A 23,027-nucleotide genomic window follows, 5' to 3' on the forward strand; every position below is an offset into this window, starting at 1 on the left:
ATTTAGGAGGGGAAAAAGGAAGATTAAGAGGGCCTGAGAGAAATGAGAGATGAATAAAGAAACACAGACTGGAAGAAGTTAAATGCAATAAGGATTTTTGTTTTATTCATCTCTGCATCTCAATTCTTAGCATATGACTTAGCACATAGCAGACAATAAATGTTTATCTAACAAAAATAAAAAAGTGAAAGAACGGAAAGTTTAACAAAAAGATTCTATGGTTCACATGGTTATGGGTTCAGAATAAACAACTTAAACTCATTTCTTCTGGAGTTTAGCTAATTTAATTAACTTCTTAATTCTTGTTTTAAAAAACAAACTTTGAACTAGATGATCTTTAGGGTCTTTTCCTTATTCTCTGTACAAATGGTAACTAAATACAAGCAAATGAAATCACAGGAAGGTTCTTAAATGTTGCTTAAACCAAATCAGTGGTCAGCAGATGCAGTTTATATATTTTTGTACAACAAAGGCAAAACAGTCCCCTTATAGTTCACATGATACGAGTTGTCATTTAAAGAAACACCTGGATGGGTCTCAATCTCTCGGAAAAGCAATATTAGGAAAGCACTTATAAGAATTTCTACTCCAAATTTTTTTCTGGCTAGGTATAATCTTACTGAAATGAGCAGGTCTCTTATTCCACAGATATCTGCATAATATGAATGACACCAAATGATACTGGAAGCTACCCTACAGAAGGATACAAAAGGATCCTGCCAAAGAGGAAAAGTTGATTATTTTTTCCTTTTACAAAGTAATAGGATTCTCCTCAAGAGATAGAGTATTTTTTTTTAAATGATGGAAATTTTTACTAGGAGAACAAGCAGTTATTTCTCCTTTTTTTTATGGTAATTAGGAAACTGTCTCAAAGCCAAGCAAAATAAAAACATTAAAAAAAAATGTGGCTTCATGAAATGAAGGATGTAGTGGAGAAGACTTCCTGTGTAACAAATTTTTAAATTGCACAGTGGTAATTAAAAGTAATAAAAGGATAATGGGAAGTGGCACCATGAATATAGGGCAGGTTAATATCATTTGAGATTACTATAAAAGAAGTGAAGTGAAGTCGCTCAGTCGTGTCCAACTCTTCGCGACCCCATGGACTGTAGCCTACCAGGCTCCTCTGTCCATGGGATTTTCCAGGCAACAGTGCTGGAGTGGATTGCCATTTCCTTCTCCAGGGGATCTTCCCGACCCAGGGATCGAACCCGGGTCTCCCATATTGTAGACAGACGCTTAACCGTCTGAGCCACCAGGGAAGTCCCACTATAAAAGAATACAGACGAAACAAGTCTTCCAGAACCACTTCAAGTTGGAATCTACATGACCCTCTCTTTATTTTATTTACACACACAAAAGTGCACACCATATATCATCAAAATTCAGCATATTTCAGAGTCAGAAGACTAGGAAAAGCAATGTTCCCTGCAGGTCAGGGTTTTGATGACTGGCAAAATACTAGCAAGCTTGCATTGCAATTTTTGAGCCACACCCAGTCTGCAGTTAAATATAGAGCTTAGTTTCTGGAACTATTGGTCTTCCTAACCTTCACAGTCCAAGTACTCACTGAAAAAATTAAAAGTAAAAAGGAGAAAGGAAAGAGACTGAAACCAAAATCCAAGTACTAATAAACTGTCCTGGGAAGAATTCCAAAATGCTGTAAAGACCAAGAGAATTAAATTACAGAAACCTCAAGCAACATTCTAGAAACACACTTTACAAACATATTTGTCTCTTCTATGCTAATTCTCCCAGGATGTACAATAGACTTATATAAAATGCACTTGTGCACTAGACCCAGGTCTCTGCTTCAGATTTCACATTCAGACTGTATAACATGTCAGCTTAACAGAAGTGACAGCAAATTTAGAGCTAAGACTTAATTTTGGTATGTTATAGCATTGTGGCTATGAAGTTATTTTTGTTCATAAAGAGGAACTTTTATCTGAAGAAACAATTTTCAGATTCTTAAATTTGAGGGGAAGAGACACTCTTAAGCTGAAATTTTGAATACTGATTCTTTGCCTCTTGGGGAGAATAACTTGGATTAATTTTCTGAAGTTGTTTTGGAGATTGACAAAGGTTACAACAACAAAAAATGTTTTCCTTATAATTTCAGAGGGTTCTGGGCTTAAGTAACGATTTTGTTTTATAATAGCTCACTGAAGATGAGCATGAAAAAAATCTAAAAGGAACAAAAAACAAATCATAGGTGTACTGTTTCTGTAAAAAAACACAAATGAAATAGTCTTAATTACAAACACACACAGAGAGATTCATTTTGCCTTCATTTTCTTGGACACACCCAGGTACAGTCTCATCATTCGGCTACTCTTGATGAAAAATAACAGTAGTAAGTAATCTATAAACATATATATAGCTCCAAAGAGGGTACTATTGCTTCTACATGTCCCAGGGTGCTCTTATTTATTCCTGTGTCTAGTCAAAGCTTTCTTCAAGTTGTTGCTGCTCTATCTTGGTTAACTGGGCTGAAAAACCTATATAAGGAGACTCAAGATTTCTTTGACCTTTCTCCCTTGAACCAGAACAGGCACAATAGTCAGGTCTCACTCTTTTGTGTCTCAGTCAAATATCTAAACACTCTTTGAAGACACACCTGCTTCTAAAGCTGAAAGAATCCCCAGTACCAAAGGCAGAAAGGTTAAAAGGGGAAGAGTCATCACATGCTCTGCTTTTGGGCCGCAAGGCCTTCACAGCTTCTGACCATAAACCCTAAAGACACTTCAGGTCTACTCCATCCATAATCCTCTATGTCTTCACCCTCAAACACACCCATCCGCAACATCCCTAGCAATCTGCCTCATACCTCTGTTGAATGGACGAACAAAGGGACAGTTAGGTTTGCTGAATAAAAATCACATTTGAGTCTTACATTATGTTATTTGTATTTGTAGGGATTTCAGATATATGATACGGATGATACTCTTTCCCTTTGTGAATATGTAAACCACTTGAGGTAAGCCTGGCTCAGTGCTAGCACACAACAGATGCTCTATAAATAAATGATTGAAAGAATATTAGTCAATTATCTAATTCTATTTTGTCTATCAAAATCTTAATCAAGTCCCCCTGTTATTTTTTTTGTTATCTTTTAATTACAAAAATTTTTATGATTACAAAAATTTCAAAACTACACAAATATTCCCATGAACTCCCATGTACCTATTACCCAGCTTCAACAATTATCAATCATTTTTTCATTTTTGTTTTATCTCTTCCCATTTACAATCTCCATAAAGCTCCTAAGCAAGGAAGGTTGCATCCCATGTTAATCTAGTAGCATCAGACTTCAGAATTATCAAAGGTAAAGTCCATATATTAAAAACAGTCAATGTACACCCAAATAAAAATATACTCCTCTTAGTTAATAAGGAAAACTCAAATCTATGGGAAGCACTGTCTAAGTTCTACATGTGGCCAGGCCACTTATTAGCTTTGTGGCCCTGGGAAGGTATTCAACCTCTGAAGAGCCCTGGTTGCCTCAGTAGAAAAAGAAGAAACCAGGACTGTTATGAGACTTAAATGTGGAGGATAAATATATGTGAAACTCCCAATACTGTGCTAAATAACTTTTTTTTAAAGCTATATACCCCAAAATTCACCCACTTTAATTGTACACTTTAGTAGCTTTTAGTATATCCATCGGAGAAGGCAATGGCACCCCACTCCAGTACTCTTTCTTGCCTGGAAAATCCCATGGACGGAGGAGCCTGGTGGGCTGCAGTCCATGGGGTCGCGAAGAGTCAGACACGACTGAGCGACTTCCCTTTCACTTTTTACTTTCATGCACTGGAGAAGGAAATGGCAACCCACTCTAGTGTTCTTGCCTGGAGAATCCCAGGGATGGAGAAGCCTGGTGGGCTGCTGTCTATGTGGTCACACAGTCGGACACAACTGAAGTGACTTAGCAGTATATCCAGAGTTGTGCAAGCATTATCACAATCAGTTTTAGAAATTTCCATCACCCCAAAAGGAAACCCAACACTCTTTCCTTAGTCTTCATCCTCCCCCACAATGTCCCTAACCTCCCCTATCCTGGGAAACCACATATTTACTTTCTGTCTGTATATATTTACTTATTCTGGGTATTTCATATAAACGGAATATTTCTGGAACTAGATATTTTAAAAGTCAAATATGTGGTACAGACAATGCAATGAGGTCAGAGTGGAAAAAGGCCAAAAAAAGGTGATCAAAAAAAGGTGATCTATGTATCTATGTCTATATCAGGGAAGCCCGTGTATTAATTATATCAGTATCTTTATTTAAATCTACATAAATCTACTGTAAGGCAGGCACCACTAAGATATGTGCTCAGGACTGTTAGTGAAGTGCTGCAGGGATGGTAAGGAGTAGTAAAACAGTCTGTTTGTGTTACATATGAACAGCAGGGTAGTTAGTGAAATTCTCCTTTAAGTCCTTCACTTTCTTCATTTAAATGGGAAGAAAGATCATTGTGTGACAGGATGGGGAGACTGCAGAGAGAATAAAGTGTGAAATAATGGTTTAGAAGAGTGGGAAAGAATGAACCAGGAAGGTATAGTATGACTGTCTGGCAGAATTAGAGATCCACTTGAGGTTCATGGTCATGGATTTCAAATGAGCTCAGTCAGAAGGGTTTTTAAGTTTTTCTGCAGCCATATTTAGCTCTTCATAACTCTTCTCAAAATGCAGACACAGTATAAACGAAGACACAGAAACAGAAGAAATGAATGTATAAACGGTATATTCTGACTTATGGCTCTATCTGTATCTACTCCACTGATGACCCCTGAATCTCCATGTCTAGGGCCACTGAAATCTGCTCATACAGAGATCTCGAGGTGCTCTCACAGTCAGAGCTCTTAGAGGAAGGAATTTGGGTAGAAAGAGAACATGTGCTCAATACTGCTCACGAGAAAGGCATTCTACTGTGTGTTTTACATTATGTTATCTCACTTGACTCTAATAACCAACTTCATTTAACAGAAAACGGAAATTTCCAAAGATTAATATCAGGTGAAAATGGGACTAAACCACAAGTTTGTATGACTATCTATCACAGTACTTAACTCTTCTTTTTATAAATATGGTGATGGGGGTTAAGAGACATTAAATGATTTGACCAAACTCAAACTATTTTCTAATGGTGCAGAGGGTATCTCCCAGATAAATGCTCTTTGAGCGTCACCACTGCTAAATTATTTTACACTTCCTGCTCTGTTATCTCTATGTTCAATCTGTAACTAAGTTAGGTTGATTTTTTCCTGCAATTTTTTTCTGATATCTATTGTCTGCTATCTACTTTCTTTCCTTTTGCTTTATTATTATTAATTTGGGCCCTCATCAATGATGCATAGATTACCCTAACAGCCTCCAAATATCCCTCCTCAACCTATTTACATATAAGCTAGTCACTTTTTTCCTCTGAAGCACTTACATATATAAATTATAAATAATAAAATTCCATAGTACAGAACTGTGTAGATTAAATAAATTCACTTCTCATGCAAAATAATTATCAATAAGATCAATAATTATAGACTGTAGAATCCTACAGTAAAATGGAAAGCTATTATTATCAAGATTTTTGAGGGCAGATACTACAACTTAGATTTATTTTACCTTGGCTCTAGGTATATGCTATAAGCTCACATACATATTTAGCTGGCTGATGTCTTGCCCATCTTCCATACTCCTACTAACATTATCTAACAGACCAATCTGATCAGGTACATCTCCTTTATGATAAAGCCTGAACACCAAAGCTATGGTTTAATTAAGCATGGTTTTATTTAATTATAGAGTGCATAGTACGATGAAGTCCTAAGTAGAGATGCTCCTGATGAAAAACCCTATGTTCGGCCACAGAAAGTCTCTAACGTCATACTATCCTTTCTATGATTCTCGGACTGGTGAATTTCTATTCATCACCCATCAAAATGCAGCCAAAATGTCATCACTTTGGTAAAGTCTTCCTGACTCTCTCCTCTGCTTGCCTGCATCTCAAGACCCCATAAATTTAATCAACCATTTTCACGATAGCATTCATTCCTTAGTTCTATAATTATTTAGATGACTGTATCTCTCCACTCCAAGTTTATGAAAAAATATACTTCTAGGCAACTAAAGATTTAATGAGAAGGGACTTCCCTGGTGGTCCAATGACTAAGACTCTACACTCCCAATGTAGGGGGCCTGGATTCAATCCCTGGTCAAGGAGCTAGATCCTTTGTGATGCAACTAAGACCTGGTACAGTCAAATAAATAAATAAGTAAAAATAGATGTTAAAAAAGAGAGTTAATGAGAGGAAAGATCAAACCAGTCAATCCTAAAGGAAATCAACCCTGAATATTCATTTGGAAGGACTGATGCTGAAGCTCCAATACTTTGACCACCTGATGCAAAGGGCTGACTCATTAGAAAAGATCCTGATGCCTGGAAAGACTGAAGGCAGGAGGAGAAGGGGACGACAGAGGATGAGATGGTTGGATGGTATGTTAAACTCAATTGATGTGAGTTTGAGCAAGCTCCGGGAGATGGTGAAGGACAGAGAAGCCTGGTGCCTGCAGTTCAGGGGGTTGCAAACAGTCGGACATGACTGAGCAACAACTACTTATTATGGGGGACAAGCAGATATTGTGTGTCTCCTTACACGATGTAATAGGAAGAACAAAGCACCAGTTATATGTCAAAGAATTGAACCAGAATCTAAGCAGGACTCTAACTACCCGTCTACAGAAAACATAGGGTCATGTAATGAGACACTAAGAGGATGTAATTGTCCAAATCTAAAATGTGGGAAAATCAACAGGATAAAATACCTTGATCTCTTTAACAAATAAACAGCATGTAATCTGTGTGTATATGTATGTGTGTTTGGATGTATACAGCAACTGTTACAATTAAGCAACTCAGGAGACCAAATGGAGTGTATAAAATACATGTTTAATGAAAAGGTGAATGAATGAATGAATGAATGAATGCTAATTAGACAGAAAAGACTCATCATTATAAGTGATGAATTATTCAATTTTGTACTTTGAAAAGCAGGGCCAGATGTGAAAAGGATGCAAAAGTGTAATAATTTTATATGTGAATTAGTGAAATATTTATGTTTCTATCATGGTCACACAGAAAATTTTCTGAAACATTTTAATGTTTGGGTTTTAATTTATATTTGGATATTCCTTAAGATTTTGAGTAAAGAGAAAAATAAAAACAAATCATTATGGGTCAAATATTAACCATTATTTTTCTGTCAGAGATGAGATACAGTTGGTTTGTATTAGAGCTGCCCATCAAACTTTTCTGTGATGATAGAAATGTTACATATCTGTGCTGTCTAAAACTATAGTCAGTAACCATATATGACTATGGGGTGCTTGAAATGTGGCTAGTGTGACTAAGGAACTGAATTTTAAAGTTTTAAAAGTTTATATGATTTAAATCTAAATAGCCACAGCTGGCCACCATCAGAGAGCACAGTTCTACATGAATATAGTTTTCTTTTCTACCTGCAATATTTTCCTCCTTCCTTTGAAAGTGATAGTAGAAGTTGCTCAGTCATATCCGACTCTTTGAGACCCCCATAGACTACAGAGTCTATGGAATTCTCCAGGCCAGAATACTGGAGTGCGTAGCCTTTCCCTTCTCTAGGGGTTCTTCCCAGCCCAGGGATCGAACCCAGGTCTCCCACATTGCAGGCAAATTCTTTACCAGCTGAGCCACAAGGGAAGCCCAAGAATACTGGAGTGGATAGCCTGTCACTTCTCCACCAGATCCTCCCAACCCAGGATTCGAACCGGGGTCTCCTGCATCGCAAACAGATGCTTTACTAACTGAGCTATCAGGGAAGCCCCCACTTCCTTTTGACCTAATTAAATTATGTCCAACTCTTGGCCAACCCATGGACCGTAGGCCACCAGGCCAGGCTCCTCTGTTCACAGAATTCTCCAACCAATACTGGAGTAGATTGCCATTCCCTTCTCCAGGGTATCTTCCTGGCTGAGGGATCAAACCTAGGTTTCCTGAATTGCAGGCAAATTCTTTACCATCTGAGCCACCAGGGAAGCCCTGAATTACCACATCCCCCATTATAAGATCTTGAAGCACAATGTACCTTTCCTTTCATACATGTATTACAATTGCAATTTTACCTTGATTTTTATGATTATTTCATTAACTTCTGTCTCTCCAACCTGACTCTCTAGGAACAAGTTTACAATGTTCACCACTGTACTGCTGCTACTGCATTGACAAGCAAATATTTATCAAGTAAATGTTACTATTAGATAACATTGTATAGTTGAGTTTTTGTGATATATGAAGGCTTTACATTTCTCCTAGTTCCATGTGATTTGACCCAAAATTTAGATTGTCCTTTAACACGCATATATCTACAGAAGTATAGAGAACCATAAATCCCCAGGTAAACATCACCCAACTGTAAGAATCAGTAACTTACTGACACCACTCCTGTTTTGCACGCACCCTTGCCCCTATCTTTATGCTTTGTGTTATTCTGAGGTAAATCCCAGATATCATTTTATCATATTATTATAATACATTTCAGTACATGTTTCTAAAAGACAAGAACCCTAATTTTATAAACGCAGCAACATTTACATATAAGCAACCATTATCATAACTGAAACAAGAATCACCATTTATCCAGTCAGGGTTCAAATTTCCTCACCTGGCTGAAGTTGTTTTTCTTTTAAACACTTGAAGAAACTGAGTTATTATGCTTAGGGTCTCTCACGTCATGAATCTGGTTGACTTGAATCTCCATGGTACTGATTAACAGAACTTTGTTCCATATTTCCTAAAAACTTGCAGCTGGATCTAGAGATGTGATTTGATTTAGTTTCAATTTTGATAGAAGGATACTCCATAAGCGGTGTTGTTAATATCCTCTAAGAGGTACCTAATGCCTGCTTATCTATTTCTATGGGATGTTAGCAGCTATCAATGATCACTGTCAGATTATTTCCTTCAGAGTTTGCAAAATAATGAAACTCTAATCATTCCTTCTTCATTTATTAGCTGGAATCCTTCCTCAGGGAAAAACTTGTAAATCAAAGTTCATATGTGCAGAGCAGGTTACATTCTCCATGCCTTCAAATATTTAGTTGGGTGGCTAATTCTCTAGGTGTGATCAGTAATTTTTTTAGTATCATTATTACAAAGAGATTTTTAATCAGTTTGATGAGCTTCAATATTACAATTGTTATTATTACTAGTGTTCAAACTCTTCCCTTCTTTGGACAACAGGAGTCTCTTCAAGTTAGCCCCTAAGTTCTTTTGAAATCACTCACTTATCTGCAGTAGCCTTCTTGTTTTAACATAATGTCCAGTCTCATCACTGTATTTCCTGCCCCAGGATTGGAATCAGATATTTCTCCTACTGCTAATGGTATTTAGACCACAACTTGGGCCCCAGGCATGCTTAATTTCTACTAGGTTGATCACTGTCTACAGGCCTTTTGAGTAGGTACAGATGAGAAGTAACATACCCTCTTCCCACTTTTTTTTTCCAAGAGAAAACGTAACTAATTCTTACTATTATTTATAATTCAAACTTAAGATTACAGGATTTTCCCATCAAAATTACAGCTGGCTTCTTATTAAAAACTGACAAGGTGATCCTAAAATTCATATGGAAATGCAAGGGACCCAGAATAGCTAAAATAACTTTGCAGAAGAAAGCAAAATTTATCAATACTATAATGCAAGAGTTACAAATAGGTTGTAAGACTAGACATATATAGATCAATGGAATAGAACTGAGAGTCCAGAAACACACTCACATATATAGTCAATTGATTTGACATGAGAGCATGCCAAGACTATCAATGGAAAAAAGTTTTTTCAACAGTGCTGGATGGCTCACATGTGGAAGAATGATGCTGAGTCCCTACTTCACATCATACACAAAAAGTAACTCAAAATGGATCAAAGGCAAATATAGGTCTTAAAGGTATAAAACTCTTGGAAAAAACACAGGAATAAATCTTGGAGACTTTGATTTAGTACAGTCTTCCTAGGTAAGACAATGCATACAAAAAAATAAACTGGAGTTCATCAAAAGTAAAAACTTGCATGCTTCAAAGGTCATTATATCTAGTATGTGAAAAGACCACCCACAGACTGGGAGAAAATATTTGCAAACCATATATTTGATAAGGGACTTGTATGTAGAATACATAAAGAAATCTTACAATTCAATATAAAAAGATGACACAAGGACTTTCCCGGCAGTTCAGTGGTTAAGACTTGTACTTCCACTGCAGGAGGCACAGGTTTGATTCCTGGTCAGGGAACTAAGATCCTGCAGGCCGCAACTAATGGTTCTGCAGGCCTCAACTAAGACCAGGCACAGCCAAAACAAATAAAATTTTTCAAAAATGTGCAAAGGATCTAAACAGACATTCCTCCAAAAATACGCAAATAGCCAATAAGCATATGAAAATATGCTCAACATCATTAGCTAAGGAAACACAAATCAAAACCACAATGAGATTCTACCTCACACACACTAGGAGGACTATAATCAAATAGACAGATAATAAGTGTTGACAAGAAACTGGAACTGTCATATGGTGCTGGCTGAAATGTAAAATGGTGACTCTGTTTTAGGAAAACAATACAGCAGTTCCCCAAAATGGTGAGAAGAGAGTTACCATTTAACCAGCAATTCTGCTGGTACACAAGTTATGTTCAAGGCAGCATTATTCAAAATAGTTAAAAAGTGGAAACAACCCCAAATGTCCATTAACTGATAAATGAATAAATAAAATATGGTATAGACAGAGGACGAGATGGTGGGATGGCATCACTGATTCAACGGATGTGAACTTGGGCAAACTCCAGGACATGGTGAGGGACAGGGAAGCCTGGCGTGCTGCAGTCCATGGGGTTGCAAAGAGATGGACACAACTTGGTGACTGAACAACAACAACAACAACACATATACTTCGGGACATCAGCTGGCAATAAAAAGGAATGAAATACTGACCCTGAAGACACTACATTAAGTGAAAGAAGGGAGTCACACAGACCACACATTATATGATTCCATTCATAGGAAATGTCCAGAACAGGTAAATCTATATACAGAGAAAGAAGACTAATGGCTACATAGATTTGGAAGGGCCTGGGAGGGGGAGAAGGAATGACAGCTGTTTGGTACAGGGTTTTTTGGGGGATAAAGAGAAGGTTCTAAAATTGATTATAGTGATTGATGGTTACCTAACTGTAAATGTACTGAAAAGCACTGAATTGTGCACTTTGAATAGGTGAATCATATTTCAACAAGGCTGTTTATTTTTAATAAAGAATTTTAGATAAATGGCTATTTTTATCCACATACATACAGAGATTACAGTCTTTTACCTAATTCTTTTGATTTAATGTTTGAATCTCTTTTATAATGAAAATTTTGGTTCCTGATAACATTAATTATTACTTGTTTTTTTCTATCTGTATCTAAATAGATTATCTGAATAACAATATTAATAAAAACAGTGAAATTTTTTCAGTTCTTCTTATTTCTAAGCTGTATCCCACCCATGAAGCACAGTCAAAATTGTGCAGTATAAAGTTATTTGATAAATATCCTGAGTGTCTAAGTCATCAATTTATACACATAGTAGGTCTGTTGGTTTCATTAGTTATTTTTTTTCAGGGATCGCCTTTTCCCCTTCATTTCAATTTAATCTTGTTTTATAATTATAAAAATATTTAAATGGTTACAATGTCAAAACGAGGTATATTCAGAGAAATCTAGCTTCTATCCTTATTCCTTCTAATCTGTTTTTTTTTCTATTGGAAATCATTTTATCTATTTCATGGTTTATTCTTTCATTTAAAAACATATTATAAGCAAATACATAAACAAATTGTAAGCAAATACATGTGATAGCATAGTATATACATTTGATATTGCCTTTTTACAAAAACATTATATCCTGAATATCACTATCATACAGAGAAGTATCCATTGCAATAACTGTAAAAATGCAAAAAACCCCTTTCAAATACTTAATATCAATAGTACAGATGGACACACTACGGTTTTCATTCTATGAAAAGAAAAATTCCCTCCTTTTTTCAGCTGCATAGCACTTCATTATGTAAGCCCGGATAGCCAACATATGGATGTACCATATAATTTATTCACCCAGTGCACCAACAGACGTATTGGTTGAATTCAGTATTTTGGTATTATTCCAACATATATCTTTGGGATGATTTTCTAGAAGTTTACATTTGGGATAATTTTTTATAAGTGGGAGTGCTGAGTTAAAGAGCAAACCCATGGGTAATTTTCCCTAATACTGGCAAAATCCTCTCCATGGAAGTTGTTCCATTTTGCATTCCCACAGGCAATGCATGAGAGTGCCCATTTCTCTGCAGCTCAAAGAACAGAAAACACTGTGGAACTGTTGGATTTTTGCCAATGTGATAGGGGAATAATGTAGTTATTAATACCATATAATTTTAATTTCTCTTAATGAGTTAAACATCTTTTCATAAAGTGTAAGAGCCAGTTGTATTTGTTTTTCTGCTGATACCTCTAGTTCATTTTTCTGTAGAGTTGTTGGTATTCTCTCTCTTAAAAGTTCTTTATACTTTAGGGACAATAATAAGCAGCAAGTCTTTTATCCAACTTTTCTTTTATTTTACTTTGTTCATTGTTTTTTTCTGCTCCCAATTTTTCTTGTAAGTTATGTAATCATATTGCTTTTGGATTTTGAATCTTAAGAAAAAGCTCACCATTTCTAGGATATGGATGAATCATTCATGTTTTCTTCTATTATTTATATAGATTCACTTTTTTGATTTATTTGAAATTTATCTTAGTGTATGAGGTGAAGAATGCAATATTTTTTGACTGGTACTAATATATTGGAGTAAGGCTGGTACTTTGCTGGCTTTATAGTCTGTGCATATGTATTTATTTGCCCATTTGGTCTAGGAAAAAAAGTCAAGAATTGCTCTAAGGCTAGGGAATTTTATATTCTGTGTTAGAAAATAAAAAGTTCCATTTTCACAGAAAGAAGATCATACTATGACCTTCAGTATTACTGCTATTAAAAACTTTCAAAGGCTTCTGGCATTTTTGAAACTACTGGTATAAACTACATCATACTTTCTTACTGACTGTGTCAGGTAAGATAAACCAAAGATAACTAATTCCTGGATTAAAGACACACTAATTAAAATTAAGGTTAAAAAGTGAAAACTAAGATAGAACAGGAGCCTCACATAGGATAATTGCTCAATGTCTTTTTAGGTGAAATTTAATCAATGATTTTGTGGCCAGTTCTTGTTGCCTTGGGAAAAAAAGAATCGCAAAGCTTTCAAGGTTCAATTCTGAAAATGTATTAGCAATATTACCCATTATTATTAATGTTAGCAATTTTTTAACTAATCCTTCCTCAAACTGACATTATGCGATAAATGGATACTAGTATTTTTGTTAAGGGGACGACTGACTGAAACTGCCCACTCTGGCCAGGCGAGACAGCAGCCACTTGCATTACTAACAGGAGGTCCTGGTAAGGTGGGACTAACAAGCTACCATGCACCGGAAGAATTCCAGAAAGGTCAAAAGGAGAGAGAAAACGCCAGTGCGTATGTCCTACCAACCTCCCAGAATCCTCCTCCCTGGAATCCATCTTGACTGAGCAATGCATGCACCATCAGGAACGAACCTGAGTCACAGTGATTGGCCAGACACAGTCCGGACACTAACCTCATCACCGTAAAACCTGAGACTATGAGCCACGTGGCAGAGCAGTTCTCCTGGGTTCCCTTATCCTCCTGCTCTCCACCTGGGTGCCCCTTCCCAATAAAGTCTCCTGCTTTGTCAGCACATGCATTTCCTTAGACAGTTCATTTCCAAATATTAGACAAGAGCCCACTTATGGGCCCTGGAAGGAGTCTCCCTTTCTGCAACATCTTCATCAAAAAATTTAACTCTCAATCAATAAAACAATCAGTACTTATACCAAATAGAAACTAATACAACAGCTATTTTGCTATCAAGAGGAAAATGTAAAATATTGGAAATAATTCAAGTTAGATATTATTTAAATGCATGTCTGTTCTGTGATAAATTCTGAAGGAATTTTTTAGAAGGATCCAAATTTCTAAATGAGAAAAACAGAAGAGATTGTAAATGTCATGTCTTTAATACAATAAAGTCTCACTCTTTCACTTTAACCACTCAAGCCTATAAAGATTATTATTCAATAAATGCCTTTTTTCTGATCTATAACAGAGTCAGGAAAGGAACAGATGATAAAACATCAATGGATCTCTATAGTTTCATTTTGCCTACTGGGTCCAACCTTCTCATTAAGAAAGGCTTTTAATTTCAACTTGATCACAAAAATAAAAAGGTGGTCTGAACTTCAGCACTGAAAATCTCCTTCTTTCAGGCAGTGATGTTAATGACCTGGGAAATATGCAGGAAGAGAAGCAACAGTTAGAACCAGACACAAAACAACAGACTGGATCAAAACTGGGAAAGGAGTACATCAAGGCTGTATATTGTCACCCTGCTTATTTAACTTATATGCAGAGTACATCATGTGACATGCCAGACTGGATGACTCACAAGCTGGATTCAAGACTGCCGGGAGACATCAATAACCTCAGATATGTAGATGATACCACTCTAATGACAGAAAGCAAAGAGGAACTAAAGAGCCTCTTGATGAAGGTGAAAGAGGAAAGTAAAAAAGCTAGCTTAAAACTCAACATTCTAAAAACTAAGATCATGGCAGCTGGTCCCATCACTTCATGGCAAATAGATTGGGAAAAAGTAGAAAAAGTAGAAACAGTGAGACTATTTTCTTGGGCTCCAAAATCACTGTGGATGGTGACTGTACCCATGAAATTGAAAGGCGCTTGCTTCTTGGAAGAAAAACTATGGCAAACCTAGACAGCATATTAAAAGGCAGAGACATTACTTTCAAAGCTATGGTTTTTCCAGTAATCATGTATGGATGTGAGAGTTGGACCATAAAGAAGGCTGAGCGCTAAAGAATTGGTACTTTTAAACTGTGGTGTTGGAGAAGACTCTTGAGAGTCCCTTGGGCAGCAAGGAGATCCAACCAGTCAATCCTAAAGGAAATAAACCCTGAATATTCATTGGAAGGACTGATGCTGAAGCCCCTGACGGTGGCTTTGGCCACCTGATGTGAAGAGCCTACTCATTCGGAAATATGCTGGGAAAGACTGAAGGCAAGAGGAGAAGGGGGCGATAAAGGATGAGATGGTTGGATGGCATCACCGCCACACTGAACATGACCGTGAGCAACCTCGGAAGATAGTGGATGACAGGCAAGACTCGTGTGCTGCAGTCCATGAGGTCACAAGGAGTTGGACATGACTTAGTGACTGAAAGACAAAGGCAGGAAGAGAGATGGCAAAAGTCCTAGACTGCATATAATTCACCTCTGGCTGTGGCAAAACCACCTTTTAGTGGAAGCTAAAGTTCAGAATCTGTGACTGGAACAAAGTTTCACAGCTTGTTAATGGCAAAGCCAAGATCAGGCTCCAGGTCTTCTGACTCTGAGTCAAATGTTCTTTTTAGTATACCATTCAATTGGCCAGAGTAGACAGCAGGAAAATAATGTGAAGCGGGCTCAATGTAAGTACGTATATGCTTAGAAGTTAAATTTAGTTTTAAACATTCAATTCCATTCTATTATTTAAATTATTGAGAAATCACAATATGAAAAAGTTCAATGCTTTTCACCTCTGCCTAATATATTCTTTTTCTCTACCTCTTAATCTTGGGAGATAGTTTTCTAATAGACAATTATTACCTTACTGCATACAAAAACTGTCCATCAAAACAAGATTCTATAAACATTACTTACAGGTAGGAGATGAAAAGGATAATTATACTATAGGATCCACCTTAAATATACTGAACATTTCATCAGTTCAGTTCAGTTGCTCAGTCGTGTCTGACTCTTTGCGACTCCATGGACTGCAGCACACTAGGCCTCCCTGTCCATCACCAACTCCTGGAGTCTACTCTCAAACTCATGTCCATTGAGTCGGTGATGCCATCCAATCACCTCATCCTCTGTTGTCGTCCTCCTCCCGCCTTCAATCTTTCCCAACATCAGGGTCTTTTCAAATGAGTCAGTTCATCGTTATCAGGTGGCCAAAGTATTGGAGTTTCAGCTTCAGCATCAGTCCTCCCAGTGAATATTCAGGACTGATCTCCTTTAGGATGGACTGGTTGGATCTCCTTGCAGTCCAAGGGACTTTCAAGAGTCTTCTCCAACACCACAATTCAAAAGCATCAATTCTTCGGCTTACTGCCAAAGAACATTTCATAACCACATTTAATTAACTTACATAATTTCAAATGAGAAGACTAAAGCTAAGGTCAAATTAAAGTTTACAAAGTACCTACTATGGATCAGGAACTGGTGCTAGAGTCAAAGGACATGAAATCAAAGTCAAAAACATGTACTTCTAGCCTTCAGGACGAAGCTCATTTAGGCTGTGAAAAGTGAAAGTGAAAGTGAAGTAGCTCAGTCGTGTCTGACTCTTTGCGACCCCCGTGGACCGTAGCCTACCAGGCTCCTCTGTCCATGGGATTCTCCAGGCAAGGATACTGGAGTGGGTTGCCATTTCCTTCTCCAGGGATCTTCCCAACCCAGGGATCGAACCCAGGTCTCTCGCATTGCAGGCAGATGCTTTACCATCTTAGCCACCAGGGAAGTTGCGAAGAGTAGGACATGACTGAGAGAATTAAAGTCCAAGACTAAAACCCATGGGGGATGCTTGAAGATACCACAGAGTCATACGGAGGGAACTACAGTGATGGTGGTCCTGTTACTGCTGCTCCATCCAAGTTACGAGTCAGAAGAAATAGGGCCAGACCTCACTTGCATAAAAAAGTTAGGTCTCAGTAGCCTCCTACACAATTATTCAATATTTTTTATGAAAATAAGGCTTCAATGAGTTTTTCTACAGTATAATACAAAGATCTAAACTCAAAAAAATTATTTTAAAGTTTCTTAAATCACTGAGGACACAAATTACATTGAGAAATGCTAACTATAGTTTTATGAATTCTCTATGGTAAGATTAATAGTATTTCAATTATATAGTACTTATTCTACCTCAAAATAATTTGAGAGAATCTAGATCTCAAATTACTTGTTTGAAATGAAGGGTCCACATCTATCCCAAGTTTCTCTTTCCTCACTTTGGGAGACTGCTCCTAGGAAAAGGAGACAGGTACCTTTCCATGACAGCCAAACACTCCTTTCTCCAGGTAAATCGACTGCCTCGCCGTAGTCGGAAGGTGCCAGACGTGGCTGAGACTGGGGGAGGCGTTTGTCTCCACTCCGGGTCCTCTATTGGAATGGGTGCTGGTCTCATACTTAGCGTAGCCCCTGAAAATAAACAAGATACTTTTTTGTAAATATCTTGTAATTTACTAAAACCAGCATGAAAAATATATCGTGAAATCAACAACTGCCTTTTGCCCCTTCACTGGAACTTGCAGGCCCTATACATTGATACTTATATTTTAAAAAATTATTTGACCAAAATAAAAATCTCAGGAGATAAAAACTCTTCCTTAGGAAAAAAACCCATCATTAATTATTTTAAGTGTCATTTTTTTTTTCCAGCTAGTCATTTGTCTTTTATTTTTGTTTATGTCAACAAAGCTCAAAATCTATCTCTTCAGGGGAAAAAGGATATATGGTTTTTGGCCCAGTGACAACTTAGTCAAAGAATCTTCTGAAAAAATTTTCTTGAGATTCCTACTTGACAGTTTTAATCTTTCTGAACAATATACCCTACACATTCAGATCCTTTTGTTACTATTTAAGTCTTCAGGTTGCTGAGAAAATGGAGCCTTTTAAACAAAGTATGCAGGTAGGAGATGAATTTAAGATAACCCAAATTGTTGCTCCCTGGTGGCTCAGTCAGTAAAGAGTCTTCCTGCAATGTGGGAGACCTGTGTTCAGTCCCTGGGTCGGGGAGATTCTTCTTGCCTGGAGAATTCCATGGACAGAGGAGCCTGGTGGGCTACAGTCGAAGGGGTCACTAAGAGTCGGATGCGACTAAGCACCCTCACTTTCACTTTTCACTTTCATGCATTGGAGGAGGAAATGGCAACCCACTCCAGTGTTCTTGCCTGGAGAATCCCAGGGATGGCAGGGCCTGGTGGGCTGCCGTCTATGGGGTCGCACACGACTGAAGTGACTTAGCAGCAGCAGCAATCCACAGGCAAATCCTATCAATTTTATCTTCAAAATATATCCAGAATCAGACCAATTTATATGATCTTCACTGCTCCCACTTTAGAGTAAGACAGCATCATCTCTCCTAAACACAAATTCCTTGGATAGGTTCCAAGAATGGCCCTTCACAGTAAGTCACACCTCCTGGTAATCATGCCTTTGAATCTGGGTAGGCCCTGGGACATGCTGAAAATGGAGATAGTTTGAGGCTAGGTCATAAGGGCTTCCCAGGTGTTGCTAGTGGTAAAGAACCCTCCTACCAATGCAGAAGATGCAAGAGACAGTGGGTTTGATCCCTAGGTAGGGAAGACCCCCTGGAGTAGGAAATGGCAATCTACTCCAGTATCTTGCCTGGGAAATTCCGTGGACAGAGGAGCCTGGTGGCTACAGTCCATGAGGCTGCAGAGAGCTGGACACGACTGAACTACACAGCACAGGTCTTAAGAAAATTTGCATTTCTGACTAGACTTCCTGGAATGCTGGTTCTTGGAGAAGTTGGCTGCCATATAAGAACCATGACTAACCTGAGACCACGCTGTTTTAAGGAAGCCAAAGCCAGCCATATGGAGTGAAAGAGGCCCAGTCTGCTCCCAGCTGCTCCTGTGAAATCCACCCAGGCACCAGACATTTGAGAAAAAAAGCCAATTTGGACACCCTAGCTGCAGCAGAAGCTATGCAGAGAGGACAGCTGACAGACTGAAGGCTCCAGACATACAGTCCCAATATAGTTGTGTGGTAACCAGCTTCCAAGGTGGCTCCTGAGGAATCCCACCTCCTCATATTGACCTTGTTGTACCAAGATTAGTTTATGCGACCAACAACATGTCATGAAGTGATGGCATCCCACTTTTGGGGGATTAGACTACAGAATACATTGTGGTGTCTGTGTTGTTGTTCTGGCTCTTAGATCACTTGCTCAGGGGGAAACTAGTGGCCATGTAGTAAGAATACTCAGGACGCCAATGGTGAGGTCCATGTGACGGACCTGGCGTCTCTAGCCAATAGGCTGTAAGCAACTGGAGCCTGCAGGGACTCACAGGAGTGACCTTAGAAGAAGACTTGACTACAACCTCATAAACAACTCCTGAATTCCCAATCCACAGAAATTGTGAGATAATCGATGCTTGATGTTTTCAGCTGCTAAACTGTGGGGTAATTTGTTACACAATAAGATAGAACTAATAGAAGACACCACAACCATCTCCAGTTATTTCCCCAATTTTCTCCAACACATTGAGTATTGTGTTACAAATCATTCACATTTATAAATTTGGCAGGCAAAAAACATTCTAATAAAAAGATTTCACTATTAGTAAGAATGAGCATCTATTCCTATTTTCTGACAATTATTTAATGTATCTTCTCTTGTGAACTTTTATCTTTTGTCCTTCTTTCAGGTTATTCCTCTCACTGGCGTATAGATACACCACCAATTGCCAACCATATAGATTGCAACTGTTTTTTTCCAGTTTGTCTTTAGACTTTTTGTTTATGGTGTGCTTTGTGATCTTAATTTTTGTATAGTCAGATCTGTTCATCTGTTCCTTTATGGTCAATGTATCTTGTATTACTCAGAATATTTTTTTAGTTTTCACTTTTGTTTGCACTCTTAATATATACATGATCTCCTGTTATGTGTGATGTAAATATTTGACTTCTTCCTCAAATGGGCAAATATGTCACCTGCAGAAGATATTATAGACTGATAGCTTAAAAGGTGTGGCACAGTCTGGCCTTTTGCCATAGTTTAAATAAAAGTTTTACTGGCACACATCCACACTTCGTCACTTACATATTGCCTCTTTTTTTGGTACTCTAATGGCAGAACTGAGTAGCTGTGACAGAGACCACACAGCTTGCAGAGCCTAAACTATTTACTATCTGCCCTTTACAGGGAGAGTTTGCTGATCCCTGATTTAAAAAATTCCTGGCCCACACACTATGAAACTCTAAATTGAAACCTTTCTTTAGATAGCTCAAGAAAGAGGGCTCTGTTCTGCCAAAATAACTTGGCAATTAGATCTGGGCCCAACTCAAAATTAACAAAGTTTAGGTGTAAAAAGGGAATTATGGGGCTAGAGAGTTTCAGAATCCTTGTTTTGGTATTCTTCTGAATGCAAGCAGAATTTACAGTATAACGAGGGCTCTGGAGTCTAAGTTAGAATATACAGACTTTATTCTACAGCCACGATTCTACAGTCCAAAACAGAGCCAAACTTGTTACTATGGCTTATTAAGACAGAAGATCTGGGTGAGGCAGCAGGGCCCCATCCAAGGTCTGCTCTGGTAAAAGGATATAGAACTTCAGGGCTTCAGTGGGTGGAGGACAAGAAATAGGTCAGTGAGTTGCAACTAGTATGCCGTATCTGTAACTATGGCATGCTTTCTTAGAGTGATAAATGGGCACAAAGAAAACAAAGACTCTTAACCAAATCATGAAATGGAATAAGCCAAGTGACAATAATGGTTCTTTCCTGATATTAAGGTTGATTGGTAATGTAACTATACTTCTTCATAATATTCTGTATTTTCCAGGTTTTCTAGAAAAAGGAAACTCAGATGAAATAAAATTGGTCAGGAAGGAAAAGGAAAGGGGAGAAAGGGAAGGAGGAAGAGAAGAGAGTGAAGTAAGAAGTGGCCTGGTTACATTAAAAGAATTCAAGGATATTTATGCACAGAAGGTAGAAACTGAATGATTTCAAACTTACAAACAAACTTAATTTGAAACATAATATTATTATATTACTCTTGAGGGTTTCTTCTTGCTCCTTTTCTTTTGTCAATGTAGTAGTATTTTAAAACAGCACAAGAAGCATCCTGGAAATATTACAATAAACACAAGTATGACCTAGAAACATGTTCCTCTTGCTTTGGTTGAAACGGATGGAGAACAATGAATAACCCAAGAAAGCGTTCAAAATTATTGACTTTGAGAGAAAAATACAAAGATAGTGGGATGCAGGAACAATGTATACAAGAAGTAAACACAGGCACTCTGAGTTGGCTAAGGAAGCCACTATTTTTTCCCTATAGGAAGTGTGTTACCTGTGCTCTCTTCAGAAACTTTCTCCACATTATATCTGGGCCCCCATTAAGACAAAATTTTGTTAAGAAAATGCACATACCATCCCTGATACAAAGACTGACACTTTTAGTTTGTTTTTTTTAATGCTTACATTTAGAGGGGAAGAAAGGTACCTTTTCATTGTATGATTTTCCTTAATTTTGCATTTTCCCTCAAAACATATGCAAAATTTGCAACACAAAATTCTGCAGATTTATCTAGCAAATCTAAACCTAAGAGAGAGAGAGAGAAAAAAAAAACAATTCTTCCTAAACTGCTGATAGATTTTTAACATTTTGGTAACTGTTGTCTTTGCATATATAATTATTTTCTTGCTTCTCGGAATTACTTTTGGGTGAGCCTTTGCCAATCAGCTAATAAAACAATGACAACAAGCACGATATCACTACTCCATTCACAGATACTAGCTTCTCTATAAGTAATTCTTCATCTTCCCCACTGTCACACACATGATCTCCCTGAGGCTCTGAAACTCTGCAACAGCGAAAGGAGGAGGCATTACCTCTGATCTCCAAATTTACTTCATGTGCTTGCTGCATAAACCTCTTGGCAAACTTTATTTAACTATTTAATTTAGAAATATGCAGAATCACAGCCATGAGCCAAGAAGAACTCATCAAGCCCTGTCTGCTGTACTAATGTTTAAATTAGACAAGCAAAAGGACTGCTGAGCTTAATTTAATTAAATAAAGGGGCTTTTGATGTCAACCATGCTAAATTTCATACTCACTGCTTTAAAAATAAGCATTTTCTTGTAAATGTTTTCGTAAGAAACAAGATAAAATGTATTTGATCAGCTTCCATCAGCCTATTTTATTCATATGTCTTGGCAGGGGTAGGGTTGTGCTGGGAAATTCTGATGATTGGTCTGTTTATCAGAGAACTACACTATATCTGTAGGATTATCAGTAAAAAATAAATATCCACTCTATTATTTTTCTTGCTGAGTCTACTAAAAGAGAGACTTAAAAAAAAAAAAAAAAAAAGAACTATTCAAATGGATCCAGAGTGAAGACGTTGAAAAGAAAGAACTTCAATAAGGTATAGAGACAGAAATGCTCTGAGCCCAGGAATAAAGGCACAGAATGTACAAATTTTTTTTTTTTTTTTTTGGTTGTTTTTCTAAATGCTTAAATTTAGAGGGAGGGGAAAAGGGGCACTTTTTCACTTAATTTTTCAGTTTTTTCTCAGAATATATGCAAAGGGATAATACCATTTACATTTCTTCTGATAAGCTATCTGTCCTAGACAGAGAAAAATATGAAATAAAAGATCAAGAAAAATCAGTGACATTGTATTTTCTAACTAATTGCCTCTCAAAATAGGTATGAACTATGTGGACCTAGGTTCTTCAGTTTTTTATATTTTGAAAGCTATAAACAGATAGATAATTTTCTTTTTTTTGCCTTTCTCCCTCCCTCTCTTCTCAATGTGTTTTTGGAATATATAACACAAGTACATGGTACAAAATTTAGAAAGACACAAAAAAGTTGCATAACTAACCTCCCTGCCACTCCTGGCCTCCTCTTCTTTCAGTTCCCCTCCACAGAGCCTTTCTTATCAATTTCTAATATACCTTCCCAGAGATGTTCCATGTTTATGGAACTACATATGTATGTGTATGTATCCCCCTATATAAACA

The 23,027-nt window shown here is 37.4% G+C and overlaps 2 protein-coding genes across 51 annotated transcripts in view; one reads left to right on the forward strand and one right to left on the reverse strand.

The window, feature by feature from the left end:
• HMBOX1 (homeobox containing 1) overlaps positions 1–23,027 on the reverse strand; it is a 192,296-nt gene that overhangs the window by 37,037 nt on the left and 132,232 nt on the right. For 42 of the 50 annotated variants that reach the window (XM_086414815.1, XM_086414813.1, XM_086414814.1 and 39 more), the window contains one exon: positions 17,289–17,442. The exons of 6 other annotated variants lie outside the window; for them this stretch is intronic. In XM_086414815.1, the coding sequence (XP_086270941.1) occupies positions 17,289–17,442 (154 nt within the window). Of the gene's footprint in view, positions 1–12,678; positions 14,472–16,218; positions 16,354–17,288; positions 17,443–23,027 lie in introns of those variants that run through there. 2 more of the 50 variants (XM_086414809.1, XM_086414810.1) reach the window with 2 other exon arrangements.
• Positions 5,711–15,452, forward strand: LOC147366630 (uncharacterized). The gene is made up of 4 exons (XM_086414818.1): positions 5,711–5,918; positions 6,371–6,519; positions 8,218–8,281; positions 14,455–15,452. Exons 1-4 carry the CDS (start codon positions 5,840–5,842, stop codon positions 14,958–14,960), a joined length of 798 nt encoding a protein of 265 aa, XP_086270944.1. The 5' UTR covers positions 5,711–5,839; the 3' UTR covers positions 14,961–15,452.

This window comes from Bos grunniens, chromosome 8 (genome assembly GCF_055505025.1).
Source record: "Bos grunniens cultivar Pamir isolate PY7600 chromosome 8, Bosgru_T2T1.0, whole genome shotgun sequence".
NCBI lineage: Eukaryota > Metazoa > Chordata > Mammalia > Artiodactyla > Bovidae > Bos > Bos grunniens.